Source organism: Aulostomus chinensis, chromosome 9 (genome assembly GCF_037954235.1).
Source record: "Aulostomus chinensis isolate RoL2024-O1b breed Wild chromosome 9, RoL_Achi_v1.0, whole genome shotgun sequence".
Taxonomy (NCBI): domain Eukaryota; kingdom Metazoa; phylum Chordata; class Actinopteri; order Syngnathiformes; family Aulostomidae; genus Aulostomus; species Aulostomus chinensis.
The window spans coordinates 5,412,933-5,427,734 of NC_141328.1; the positions used below are offsets into that span (position 1 = coordinate 5,412,933).

Here is a 14,802-nt window from a genome sequence, read left to right on the forward strand (position 1 = left end):
TTATTTAGTTTAATTTTCAATCGTAAATGTGTGTAAACACAGGGAAAAAGTAAATGCAAAAACAAAACTTTCCCTATCTGAGTTACAAAAAAAACCCAACTTATATCTGTTAAATAGATCTTTTTTTTTTCAAGGTAACTGCAGGAAAAAGCTTCAAGTACATAGATTTGAACTTGATCATTGAGCAGAGTTTATACTGAATAAAACAAGACTTGTCCAACCTGCACTAGAGGACAAAAAAAATGTGTTGCACGTGTTATGACTTCAAATCAATTCAGATATGCGTGTACACAAAAACGCTGATAACATCCCAATTGCAAGTTCTTTTTTAAGAGCACACGCAGGGAAATAACAGCATATTCTTTAAGTGTTACTGACTCCTTAAATTGGTGAAGGAGATATGAATATACCCGTAAATTATCATTTTGATAAGTATGGCGGTAAACAGCGAGTTTTTTGTTGTTGTTGTTTTTTTTACATAACGTGTCCTGGCTATTCGTGACAAAGTATCTGTGAGAGTTTATCTTGTTTTCACATATTTAGGGCCAGGATAAAAATAAATGTGCATGAAAGTTTGCCAATTTTTTGGGAGGTAGTTCTTGAACAGACCCTGGTGTACAGCTTTCGTCATCGAGGAGAATGAGGGGTTCTAACCAATAAGCGTACGCCTTCTAGCTCTCTAGCCAATCAGCTTCTTTTACGCTACTGCATCGACCCGGCCCTTCGTCCAATCAACCACGCTGCTACTTGCGGGCCTGAATCCCTCTTCAACCTTTTGCTCTCGTAGGGGCACCTTCAAGCAGCTCCGCGGTCCACTGGCAGCGGCTTCCTTAGTTTTAAAGATTACGTGGTATTCACTTTTACACAGACAAAAATGTCCTTCCTGACGGCCAGCAGACTAGCACCGAAACTTCTCAATTCAAAGGTAAGAGCAAAAGACAAGGGCTCGATGTCACTTTTCTCAGTCATAGCCGCGGAGTGGACCCCGACAGCTAGGTTAGCCGGCTAACGGCGTAGTAGCAAGCTAGTTAGCAAGCTTATCGCTGTCACCCACATTGTGAAATGCCGTTGATCCTGAGTGAGGCTAATGTTAGCTAAAACATCGGGGATAGTTTGCATATGTTCATATATATTGCTTGCTGTTCTCTATAACGTCGCTAAAGCGTTCAACAACTTTGTTAACGGACGTTAGCATAGTTGCTCTTTATGCTGGCCTATGATAGTCACCGCCTGAACATGTTTCTTTATCGTTTGACTACATCGCGTTAACTTGATTTGACGGGGCTTGGTCGCTATTCTTGTCTTTGTCATTTGAAGTTGGTTGGGAAAAAAAAAAAATCTGTGCTCGCATTTAAATTAACTGTCATTTTCGTTCATCTACACCACCCCATTGACCTTCACATTAAGATTCCGTCCAATTGTCTGATACCAAATCAGCAGGCAAAATATCTGTCCCTGATTTAAAAAAACAAAACAAAACAAAACAAAAAACATTAAGGGGGATTAACACCGTTAAGGCCAGCTTTTAGTGTGTTTTCATGCTTTTAAAGTTCACATGTCTGTTGGAACAACTTTGCAAGTTATCATTTGGCATCAGGATTTGCTTTTATAGGATGTGTTGAAATTATTGCACTGTCAAGGTTCAATCACCATTGCCTATCAGCTGACATACTGCCATTCATTTATTGCCTCTCCATGCTGATTGTAACCTTCCAGTGACTCTAAGCTACTGTCTTACTCCACTGACCTCACAACCTTGCCTACTTGGATGTAATGACCCACACATCAGCTTGTGCCACCCACTACCATAGACTTCATTGCTTATGAGAGTTTCCTCCCCTCATTCTTGAAATCTGAACTGTTTGCACATTTTCATGTCTGTATAAACTGGAGTGCAATGTATCCTGCGTGTCAGTCTCCCAAGTAGGAATATGTTCAGCTTAACCTGTGTCACACTCACCTTTTCTCTCTTATCAGCTGTAATCTTTGTCCAGGAGATTTATTAGTATGTCTTTTGGAGTTATTACACAACAGTCTTTAGTCATCTAAACTCTCTTTAAATCACGTGATTCACATGTTGAGAGGAAGGGCAATATCTGTGTGGATGTCTGGTCATATATAATCTATAATATATAATCATATATTGTGTAAACCAATGACTTAAAACCTGTAAGTTTGATTTCAACAATGTTCCACACTTGTATGCTTAGTTGTATTTGCGTAAGAACACATGAATCATTTCTCATGTTTCTTTCAAACACAGCCTCTGGGCTTCTATGCCCTTGCCATTCAGTGTAGTAGTAGTAGTAGTAGGAGGAGATATTGGTCCTCCCAGGTCTGTGGATCCTGGGAGTGACGGAGGGAAACTTTTGCTCCATGTTTAAGCCCTGAGCTGTTACATAATCTCTCAGCTGTGTAGTGTGTGAGTGGTGACACAAGAATCGTACCTTTTTTTTTCGGTGAACCTCGCTGTTCATTTATCCACTTACCCAGTTGTGTTACAGGGTGGGGGTCTCCCCAGGGCAAGAGTCAGCTGTCTGCCGTACTCACCCCTCACCCATTGAAAATTTTTAATCAGCTGACAGTGGTAATAGCCTTCAAACTAGGGCAGGTTATCATTCAAATGAGTTAGATACCTTGAGCCATTTATGGACTTTGATAGCAATTCTTGAATGATAAAAAAAAATCCAATACTGAAAGTCTGTTTTAACAAAATGACAATTACATTTTCATGTTACATTTATTTTCTTTTATAATTTTCATTGGCATTTTCACACTCAAAACATGAATCATGTGTCAGCACTTTGGCTTTTTTCCACCAGAAATGGTTTTACAACCTTAAAAATAAGTAATATGTTTGAGATTTTCTCCTCAGGTATTGAGAGTAATAAATTAATTCTGTCCGCCTGTTCCATTAAAAGCATCAAAGTTTGATACTCAGCCCTACTGTGAACACAGAACCTTAGCTGACCTCATCTATGAGCTAGTATGTTTCCTTAATCTTTCATACAGCCATTGTCTTGTCCCAGTTCTAGCAGGAGTCTAAGTTTAAAGAAACCATGCATTGATAAATATAGACTAAAAGTGTTTTCCTAGATTAATGTGTTAATTAATGTCTATGTCATGGTTGGTGTGAGCATGGCTGCTGAAAACTTGTCACAATATTTCATATTTCACTAACTAGCCTGACATTCATTAATAACCTGGGTGCCTTGAATATTAAGTGTACACTCTTAAATGTAAAATAATGACAAGGATTGTGTCTGCCTCACAGTGGCAAATGTTCATATTACTGCCTAAAGAATCACAAGCTTTTTTAGATCAGTAATGAGAAAATACGAGTATTGCTTTGCGAGCCCTAACTGTAATTTTTCACATTAGCAGCAGAATTATGAGAACAGGAAACCACATGAGCACAGGAATCAATGACCATATTGATATTGTGGTTTTGCCCTGTGACTTTATGGTAGGACAGTGTTGTGATTTAACATAATTGAGAAACTGTTACAACCCTCAGTTTGTAAAGAGATTTTTTTGGGGGGTGTGGGCATTTTTACCTTTTTATTATTTGTATATCGGGGAATAGTTGTTAGTGATTATTTGTTGCAGCTGTTTGTAGCCACTGACCCATTTAAATTAATCTCAGCGTAACGTTTTACTTAATGGTGAAAAATGTACAAAACAAATGGATACAATGAAGACGGGATGTGTCAACACTTGGGTTACACAAGAAGGAGTTTTGAGTGCATATCGATGACAAATTAAGTGCTCATCTGTATCACGATTAAAAATTTACTCCTTGATTAAGTGCTTTCATTTATTTTACTTTAAAGTAATGCATGTTTAAATGGAGTATGGAGTGTAGTATATATGGTCATAGTCACCGCACAATGCACAACAGCAATCTGCAGCCATAAAGTGAAGTGCTATCAAATGTGCTTAAAGGTTAAGGAGTTTAGGTTGACCGCATGGTTTAAAGGAGACTGATTTCCAAGCTTTCAGATGGTTCAACTGGATAGCTGTTCATCGAAAGATCTGTAGTTTATACACGATGGGTCAAACTGATAATGAAACATAAAATAACTATTTTTTTTCCAAAATGTTTTGAGATGTAAAAAAAAAAGTGTCAGTTGCGACACAACAAGTGCGTCTTAGTTTGATAGGCAAGTCGTCTAGAGATGCAGCTTTGTCTAGCATGCTAACTCTTATTTCTTCTCGCAATAGAATGCCTCCTACTTCCTTGTGGCAGCCAGAAATGCCAGTGCATCGACAACAGTAAGTCCCTTCCAAGGTCGTCTGCTTAATTTTTCCCAGGTTGTTTATGGTTGAAGTGACAATCTATGTGAAGCATTTGGAGAATGTACCAATTGTGGCTCTGTGTTCTTTTGTATGAATAGGACACGGTAACCTTAGGGAAGCTACAGATCAATATTTTTTTCCTAAATACTTACATAAAACTTGTGTAATTAACCCCAGTTCACAGGAAATTAATAGGTTTCATTTTAAGACTAGGCCAAGGGCAGCATTGATTAAATTTAGTGTTTTTACAGAATCTAAAGGATGTCCTGGCAGACCTTATCCCCAAAGAACAGAGCAGGATCAAGAACTTCAAACAGCAGTATGGCAAAACCAACATAGGACAGATCACTGTTGACATGGTGAGTACATCATTAACCACTGAATATCATTGACTAGATTGTTGCGTTATGGAATCAGAATAAAACAAACCCTCAGACATAGGGGTTTGCTGGTTGTCTTAATGAATTCAAGCAAGATTCTGCTTTATTAATGGGAAGAGCATGGAGGACATCAACCATGATGAAGATTAGTTGTGGCATGTTAGCCTACCTAATCTGTCTAGGCCTTCCCAGCCTTATTTACTGTGCAGGTATCACAGTTCAGTTATCTTCTAGAGGTCACATTTGCACACTGTGTTGCTTTTTGATGGGAAATGTCACTGTAGCCTCTCAGAACTTAACTGTACATGTCCAGTTTCTGTTTCGATTGAAAACAATAGATTGGCATTCATCAGCAACATTTTAGTCAGCATTGTTATTACATGCACAACATTGAGTTCCCTTCCTCTTGCAGGGATGAGAGGAAGTTGGCTAAAAATATCCAATTTTGCACCTGTTGAGCTTCAAAAATATTATGTAATCTTGAAAAACAGTCTGTAGATTTGGGCTTTAAAGGTTCAGAGTTGCCTAACCAGATGACACAAACATACTGTCTATGTATGGTTATGATTATTATGTTTTCATCCACAGGTCTATGGAGGTATGAGGGGCATGAAGGGTCTGGTTTATGAGACCTCAGTGTTGGATCCCGAGGAGGTTGGTATGCTTGTACACCGAAGTGGAATCACACTGTTTATAGTGACTTTATAAATTGCACACTTGTAGCTCCTTGAGATTAGCCTGCCTTGTAAACACTCAACCTTGACTGCTTTCAGTGGCAGAACAAAATATTTGTTATATCTTTTAGAGCTCATATTGATAGCTTGTAACTCACACACATGCAAGTATTTTTTTAAATCTTCTCCTCTGATTTATTTTCTTTGAATTAATTTTTTTGATTTATATAAATGATCGGAAAGTAGTAAGAAACTCATATCAAACCTGGAGCCCGTGGTTATGTTTTTCGATTGCTTTTTCTGACTGAAGTCTAAAACAAATATCTATAGGTTGGTATCTTGTATGTCAAAGTGGAACATTTAAACATCAGCTTTAAAAAGCTAGAAGAATGACGGTAAAACTGTAAGTTAATTTTCAAAACTAGTCATCAGCTCATATAATTTTTAAATGGCCAGATATTAGGAGAGGAATACAGCCAATGTGATGCATTTGATTGAATGCTTTTTGATTGACACAACACTGCAGCAGTGTTGAAGCTAAATGAACAGACTCATCAAGAACTAAACTGCCAAGAAAATTAATTGAAGGGTTTTAGTGCACTGAACTGCATGTGTTTGAAGATATCTGTATCTCCTCGATTCTGAGGGTAGGAAAAAAATTGTGAAATTCCAAAAATACGCAACAACATGTCAGCACAAGTAATTTTTATTGATCTTTTTATGAGTATATGACAAAAATAACATCATTAGCTGAGACCAGTAATATGCTCTACTCTTGATTGCTTGTGTTGACTTAGGATCTGTCTATCTTAATCTGCATTTAGGTTTGCGTCTTTTTTCTCCGTCACACAGGGAATACGTTTCCGCGGCTACAGCATTCCAGAGTGTCAGAAACTGCTGCCTAAAGCTCCAGGAGGTGAAGAGCCGTTGCCTGAAGGCCTCTTCTGGCTGCTGGTCACAGGACAGGTGCCCACCGAGGAGCAGGTGAGTGGGATAGCAGCCATTATATATTATAATTACAGCGAGGTTGGGCTGGACAGCTGTTCAGGGTTCCCCTTCATCTGTCAGCGCTGGTATCTCAGCACTCCTCAACACTGGATGGTTCTGCTGTATGACAATGCTGTTCTATGTTTTTGGTGAATGTGACATGTGTCCTGTGGACCAGCTCAATGATGATGTCATCTCTGCAAGTATTTGATATCAATCATATATAACTCCAGAAACAGTTTTATAACAGGTGAACAACATACTTTCTGTGACCTAAATGGACATTTTTATTGCAGGCAGACATCTCTCTGTACAGTGATAGGGTTTGACCTTACTGATAAACTCTCTGCATTTAGCTGACTTCAGCTTGTCTCTGGGAGAACAGCTTTCACTGCTTAACCTTTGTTCTTCGATATCCAGAATTTATTATTTGGCTTAAGTCAGTTGGCTAAAGAGGATAGTTTAGATCACACTTTTGGGAGAGCATTATTAAAGTTATTACTTGTCCTTATCAACTTGTCAAAACATTGTGTGTTTCTGGTTCTCAGGTCGCCTGGGTGTCCAAAGAATGGGCAAAGAGAGCAGCACTTCCCTCCCATGTTGTCACCATGCTGGATAATTTCCCCACAAACTTGCACCCTATGTCTCAGTTCAGCGCTGCCATCACAGCTCTGAACAGCGAGAGTGGCTTTGCGCGGGCCTACTCCGAGGGTGTCCACAAGACCAAGTACTGGGAGGTGAGTTCACAGCAGCTCAGAGGCGACCTTTATCACCAGAGCCCATGTGTGCCACTTGGCACCAGATGTATAAATGTTCATCAAGAAACGATATCTTGAAGTAGGATGGTGTTTCTGGTTTTGAAATTACATAATCACAAAGCTGCTTGCGTGGCTGTAGTCTGATTTCATGTATTCCCAACCTGTTTCACTTGATTCATTTTGAATCAAGTTGTTGGCACTTCATGCTTTCACATGGTTTTTCTTCTGTTTTCACATTGTTTCATTTAGTTTGTCTATGAAGACTCTATGGACTTGATTGCAAAGCTCCCCTGCATTGCTGCCAAGATCTACCGCAATCTCTACCGTGAAGGCAGCAGTATTGGAGCCATCGACTCAAACCTGGACTGGTCCCACAACTTTACCAACATGCTGGGCTACAGTGACCCCCAGTTTACTGAGCTGATGAGACTCTACCTCACCATCCACAGGTGTAAATGCTAAAAAAAAACCTCCTGCTCTGTTTTTATTTCCTGTACTACTTAAATAAAAGTTGTGCTGTTTTTGTGACTAGCTTTACACAAAGATGAAGTATTTTATATTGATTTTTTTCATCGATAGCCGGCAGAAGTTAATCCATGGGTTGATATTTAAAGGCCCGTTTTGATCAAAGATTCACGTTGATATTCAGCTGTGGTCAGGAAAGTTGAGTCCTTGTAAACCAGCTGGTGGTGGCGTCTCGGACTCAGTATGTAAGGTCACCACCAGCTGGTTTTTGAACGCAAGATGTGTCAGCCATTTCAGTTACAGAACTGCCTTGAAAGCTGCCACTGAGATGTGTTGCAATGGCAATGATGCACTGTCTTGTCTTGTTTGAGAGGTGTAAACTGGCAGACTGACAAGTTCCAACATGCCTAGTTAGGAGTCTGTGTTCTAATATGGTCTTTATGTGGGGAAAAAAAAGCAATATGTAATGTTCACTCTTGAATCACTTTATTGCTAAATGCACCTACATCCTGAGATACTGATCAGAACATGAGCAATAGAAATGACAAGCCATCATTGTAAAGGCTACACTTAACCCATTCCAGAGCACAGACCCAGCCAGCGGTTTCTACTAAATATTTACATAAACAGTAGGCAAGGCAAGGCAAGGCAATTTTATTTGTAGAGCCCGTTTTCACAAACAGTTTGTCTCAAAGGGCTTCACATGGCATCATAACATCCTCTGCCCTTAGACCCTCACATCGACTGAGGAAAAACTCCATAGAAAACCCTTTTAACAGGGAAAAATCTGAGAAACCTCAGGGTGAGGTTACAACCTCAACAGTATAATCCCTGACAGTTTCATTTTCAAGCACTTTTGAATGTAATGTAATATTGTTTTGTTTTGTTTGTTGCTGTGTTACAGTGATCATGAAGGAGGCAACGTTAGTGCCCATACCAGCCACTTGGTGGGTAGTGCCCTGTCTGACCCTTACCTGTCCTTCAGTGCTGCCATGAATGGCCTTGCTGGTCCTCTTCATGGCCTGGCAAATCAGGTTTGTACATTGATTCAATGCTGTTGGCTTCAAATAATGCCCGAGGGAAGTGGCTTGGCATGTCAGAGTGGGAAAAGGACAGGTGTAAATGATTTATTTCATGACTTATTAGCGTATCCCTGCTTCAGTGCAGGAGTCCTGGTATTATGCAGGCTGGTTCACTGTCAAAATGTCGTGGCTTACTGAAATATTTAAAGAACAAAGTTACCACCAGAAACTGCACAACCCTTTTTTTTTTTTTTGCAGACCACTGCAACGTTGCCATAGCACTACACTGTTGCTCTCTCTTGCTGTATTCTCGGATGTCTCAGTGCCCTGCTGGCTGACAGGTTGTTGATATTGGAGAAGTGAGGAACTGAGCCATTGTGAGCTGCATACAAAAAATGTGGAAGTGCAACGCATTTTGCCTCACCAAGCATATTCTAGCTGATAGATTAGTAGGAACTGTGGGTGCAGGGGACACGGAGCAAAGTTGAACAGTGTTCTTTTACATGTACTTATCCTGTTATCATGCTGCAAAGCTCTTTCAAATGCTGTACATTTTATAACAGGGCCATCTTTTTAACACCAGTGATTTTCTTACAAACAATTGAGAATGTGTTTCAACTATGTTCACTCATGCCTCAGTGGTACATTTCAGCACTGCATTGCCCAATTCCCACTGGCCACAAATTTGCTAACACCTGCTTATACGTGAGTTGTGTTTTTCCTGCAGTGGGAACAGCTTTTATCAGCATTTAGTCCCAAGTCAAATGATGGTGCAGTAGACAGGAGTAATTATTGGCTCATTTCCATTCAGAATCAAATGGAACAGATAACTTTGGTAAAATGCAGTTATTTTTGCGCAGCTTTCAGAGCTTCCCGACTCAGACACAAATATGGCGAGCTCTGTTATCAACTGATATACACAGAGGAATGAAAACTTCACATTTTTGCCGCAAATGTATCCAACTTTCTGTCATTTCAGCCAGAAATTTAACTCATCTGTGGTCAAGTAGTGATGATCCAACAAGGTTCAGTCATTGAGTTTGGAAAAACAAATGCGGCTAAAAATACATGAGAAACTCCTCCATTGTCCTCTATGCTGCTTTTACTGCATCTAACACGGACTGTCTACAAGTCCAAGTCACTACACTGTGGTGTGTTTTGACAGTCACTTTTTCCCTGTGCAATGACTACATTTGTGACATCAAACATGACACACCAGGAAAAAACAAAGGCCACTGCCACTCCTTGCATATTAGTGGATCTAAGCAGAAGCCTGTGTGTACATGGGTAGATGCAATGATGACTAAACGCTGACTCTGCTCTCATACAGGCTGCCACATTGTTAGACCACAGCAAGGTGGTTTAACATCATGAGAAATCGCATAAAGCTTAAATAGCTCAGAAACAAATTTAGTCATCAGTTCAATCAGATCACATTCATGATTCGTGTACCACATCCAAAGGTCTGACAGCCCCTAAATCAACAATTCACCGTCATTGTGAATGTTTTTTTTCATTGAATTCCCCAATTCTGACTCACTGATGAATTTGACGGACGAATGGTGTTTCAGTGTAGAATGACTCAGGGCTTCTTTCAACCTGCGTGGACTCGTACAGTTTGGAGTAAATTGTGTTTGTGTGTGCGTGTGTGTTTGAAAGAATGTAGCTTGCCTAGATTCCTGTACACTCCGCTTCTGTGGTATTTTTACTGAAAAGCAACGTAAGCTTTCATATGAATGAAAGGTCTTATACTTATATGGTTGTCTCATATTTCAGGTATGATGAATTATGTAAGCCAAATAGTCACAACATATTTCTATGTACTTCCTGCTTCATTCCACAGGAGGTGCTGGTGTGGCTGACTGCCCTGCAGAAGGAGCTGGGAGGAGAGGTGTCTGATGAGAGGATGAGGGATTATATCTGGAACACACTCAAGTCTGGAAGGGTAAAGACACACCACGATAACCAGTTCCAGTGATCAGTATGTGCTGATACGTACAGTCAAGTCCTTGATAATTGATAATCAAGTCCTTGACTTGATTATCAATTTAAAAAGTGTTTTCCATCGATAATTTGGCCTCAACCATAAAGACTTGATAGCCTGCTCTTAATTTTCCTCGACACTTTTTTACTCTTCTAAATGCCTAACTGAGACCACATGCAAACCCAATCCCTCTTGGCCGTAGGTGGTGCCAGGCTACGGCCACGCTGTCTTGAGGAAGACTGACCCACGTTACACTTGCCAGCGTGAGTTTGCCCTGAAGCACCTGCCCAGTGACCCCATGTTCAAATTGGTTGCCCAGCTTTACAAGATTGTGCCCAACGTGCTGTTGGAGCAGGGTAAGGCCAAGAACCCCTGGCCCAATGTGGACGCCCACAGCGGAGTGCTGCTGCAGGTGAGACCAATCTTCTAGCTATTAACCTCATGCTCCATTCATATAATGTAGGGGTTTCTAAGTTGGGAAGTCAGTTTTCCAACTTTACCGTGTTCATAAACTTTTAAGTTGTAATGTGTGAGCAACATGGCCACCACAGGGAATTTGAATTGTATTTTGGTTCTCAGAGTGCTTTTAAAAACATTGAAATATTGTTTAGCATTACCTGTTATTGGGGTTAAAGTTAATAAACAACTTTAATAGTTAATCAAGCTCATTATATTCCACATCATGTGATCAGAAATTGACACGCAACACATGAATTAATAAAAAGATAACTTGCCCCTCACAAAATACTGACCTTTGTCTGTCATACCTCTGCATATATGAGGGTCAACTTTTGTGAATGTGTGAAATTTTCTCAGTTGGACCAGTTAATCATGACATGAAAGCTGAAAAGCGTCCATGAAGTTCATGTAGTCAAATATGGATGCTCATGTGTGCATCTCTGTTCCCTGTCTGCAGTATTACGGAATGACTGAGATGAACTACTACACTGTGCTGTTTGGCGTGTCCCGAGCCCTGGGTGTGCTGGCTCAGCTCGTGTGGAGTAGAGCTCTGGGCTTCCCATTGGAGCGCCCCAAGTCCATGAGCACAGATGGACTGATGTCACTGGTGGCCGTGAAGTCAGGCTGAAAAACCACCTGAGAGGAGTTGGGGGTTACTGTGAAGGGTATGAGGTGGAGGCAGACATAAATTGACCCCCCCCCCCGTCATTCCCAACCCCCTGGGATTCAATGGGATTCAAAGAGACAGTACACTTTTAATGTCATTTCACTAAAGAAGGGCCTTTTAAATTGTCACAACATTAATGTGTTTAGTCGCCCGCTGATGAGTTTTCCCGTCATGTCGCCAGATTTGGAACATGTTGAGTGGAAACTTGAGACACACATACATGTAACCTGTAGAAAGCTCAAACCTGTACCAGTACGTCTGCTAGCATCTCTTAAGATTTCCCCTGAGACACTTGTGCAGTGCCTGTGTGTTGCTCATTGACACTGGGTCTGAGCTCGGACTAGTCAGTGGCATTGAAAGGGAATGGTGGGAGTGAATGACACTTCCTTTGTATTTGTTGAAAGATCTAAAGTTCTAATCAACCCTTTTGCTTTTGGCTGATGCAGATATTGTGTTAGAGCGCATGCCCCAAAGGAAAACACCTCATTCACAATTAAGACCGAACTTAGTTTCTTCTATGCAATTTTCCCAGATGGAATCTCTTCCAGTCTAGCCTCACATTCACTCCCATTTGTGAACACTCCAGTTTTAAAGAAAAAAAGGTCCTCACCAGTTAAATTGGCAAGCTATTCAATATAAGCATTAAAAACCTGAAACTCATTTAAAAGATACTGCCACTTTAAATCTTAAGTCTCCCCTTTTTCTTTTTTCATTTTATTGATGACCTGTATTACCTCTATGATCAAAATAATCTTGTCGATATGTAGAAAATATGATGCTTTACTGTTTCTCAACAACATACTTTCCTATTTTGGATGAGTCTCTGTGCTCAAAGGGGTTTTCTGAATTGTAGAAATCAAAAATAATGTACAGTAAGAGAATAACTTTGAGCAAAGGGTGTTGTAACTGGCAGCCTGTCGTGGATTCTTAAGAGCAAGCTTGAATGAAAGTGGGAAATGGGGGAGGGCGGTGTCCTGTCTTCTTTGAGTGTATTTTTGTTTAATCCCCACAGTAGAGCGCTTTAAACATCAATGACTCCAAAATGAGCACTTGCTTGATTGGATATCCTAATTTGTAGCAGTAGAACCCCACCCCAGGTTGATTGTGTCCCTTTTTAACGACACTTTTGGTGTTAAATATGTAAACAACAACAACTATAATCTTTGGGTTCTCATTTTGTGGTTTTATTTATACTTTGTGTACATAGATATATATATGTATAGCTTGAATGTAAGACCTCTGTGCAGCCATTTGCTTGTAATAACCACAATGATTATCTGAATGAATTACCATAGTTTACCAACAGTGTAGTAGCATTTAGTCTCACGGCTCACTGGAATTTTGACAGCAAACAACCTGCAGCTATCTTGTACATACATGATTTCTCGCCTGGCTCTGTGGGCTTCGCCGGTGCTTTTTTTTTTTTTTTTTTTCAGGTTTCACTTGAACATTTCAAGCTTGCTCTTAAGATCTCCAGCAGCTTTACCTGCTGCCCCAGGGTTTGTCAACACTCCATTTTGTGTAGTTGGATCTTGCATTTATTTTTGTTTCCCACCCCAAACAATACTCATATTAGGCAGTAGTTCACCCAGGTGTTTGGATCTCCACTCTGCTACGAGCTTCCCTCTGGCTTTGTCTGGCTCAGTGTTTGTGTTGTACTGTAGTCTTCTTTCATAGCGGTGGCTCATCTGAGAGATGTGGTTATTTTGATCGTAGAGGAGCTCAAAGGTTGTACATGATGACAAGTAAGAATTGACTGCAGGTGGATTGATCAGAGAAGCACTCGGGGGAGGGGCTGGATGGGTCTAACGGGCAAGAAGAGCTTGAAGAGCAATTATTGGAAAACCTAATAAAAAAAAAATGAAAAACAATAAAGGTTTTTATTAACATGTTTTAGTGTCATTTTTTGTTAGGATTAAGAGAAGTATATTTAGGGAAAGCAACACGTTAACACATGATTTCTCAAAAGTATTACTGCATTATTACATATGTACTGTGCGTAACAGGCCGAATAGCTCCTGTCTTTAAACTCGGCCTTCATTTTGATCACCTACTCGCTTTTATAAGGACTTGTCCAGACTTCGGTCATGATCTGACTGATTTTTCTCAAATCACGTATTTTCCTGTCCGCCTTCTTATCTGCAAGTGATGAGACCAGTTTGGGGTTCAGACCAGGCTAACGTACCTGCAAGGCACTTGCATGGAAGTCAAATTGGAATCAGGTTTCAAACAACCACGAAATGTTGTTGGAGTCAGTTTCGCAACAACAACAAAAAATGCTTTCACTTTTTTTTGTTTGGTTGTCTATGCTGTTTAAAATCCCTCTGAAATCTTGATAGGCCAAAAATCTGATTTTGGCTTTCGTATAATGACTTCATCATGCATGGGGATGCTATTATGACAATCTGTCCACTGATACGCATAAACGCCTGCAATAATATTTTAAACTGCCCTTGAGGACCACATGATGGCCCAGGACTGGCATGGTGTAATAAAATACCAGCAATTTGGCCTCAGAGGACAGGACTTTGTCAGCCCTCAATGTAGTCTTGCAGACAGATGGAAAGGTTGCTGGCTGTTTGAAATTCATCCCTATCTTTTGCCTCATGTTGCTCAAGCCTTAGCGAGCCTGGGTGATTGCCAGTTACAAGAGGTAAACAATAGATGGCAGGCTTTACTTCCCGTCTGTAAGACTAGACTGATCCCTTACAACAATCCTTGCATATGTAAGAACATTTCATGAATAAAACCCAGTTTTTCTTCTGGGAAAGAGGCTTTTTTCATCAGTCACTCTGCACAAAAATAAGGTGAATTTCCATAAAACATGCTGGAGAGGAGGAAGACGGGCCGGAGCGGGAACCCTTTAAATTTGGAGGCAGATCCAGATATTTTTTTCATTTATTTCTCAGGAAAAATCCCATGGTGGAGATCTGTAACGACAGAGTGCCCCTCAACTACAGGGGTATGGGTCATGTCAAACGTGACTTTTGATCGTCATATGTTTAACACGACCTAATGTATATAATTAAATATTTGACACATCTAATTGCTGACAGAGCTGAAACACACAGCCAACCACGATTACTGTCACATCCGTCGTGTAAAGA

At 40.3% G+C, this 14,802-nt stretch overlaps 1 protein-coding gene across 1 annotated transcript; it reads left to right on the forward strand.

Moving 5' to 3' along the window:
• Positions 1-859: 859 nt before the first annotated feature.
• On the forward strand, positions 860-13,567 carry cs (citrate synthase). Its single transcript, XM_086213302.1, has 11 exons — positions 860-925; positions 4,225-4,275; positions 4,551-4,658; positions 5,268-5,333; positions 6,206-6,337; positions 6,889-7,077; positions 7,348-7,547; positions 8,468-8,597; positions 10,429-10,530; positions 10,772-10,981; positions 11,486-13,567. The coding sequence occupies exons 1-11, from the start codon at positions 875-877 to the stop codon at positions 11,654-11,656; spliced, it is 1,410 nt and encodes a 469-aa protein (XP_086069428.1). The 5' UTR covers positions 860-874; the 3' UTR covers positions 11,657-13,567.
• The last annotated feature ends 1,235 nt before the right edge of the window (positions 13,568-14,802 follow it).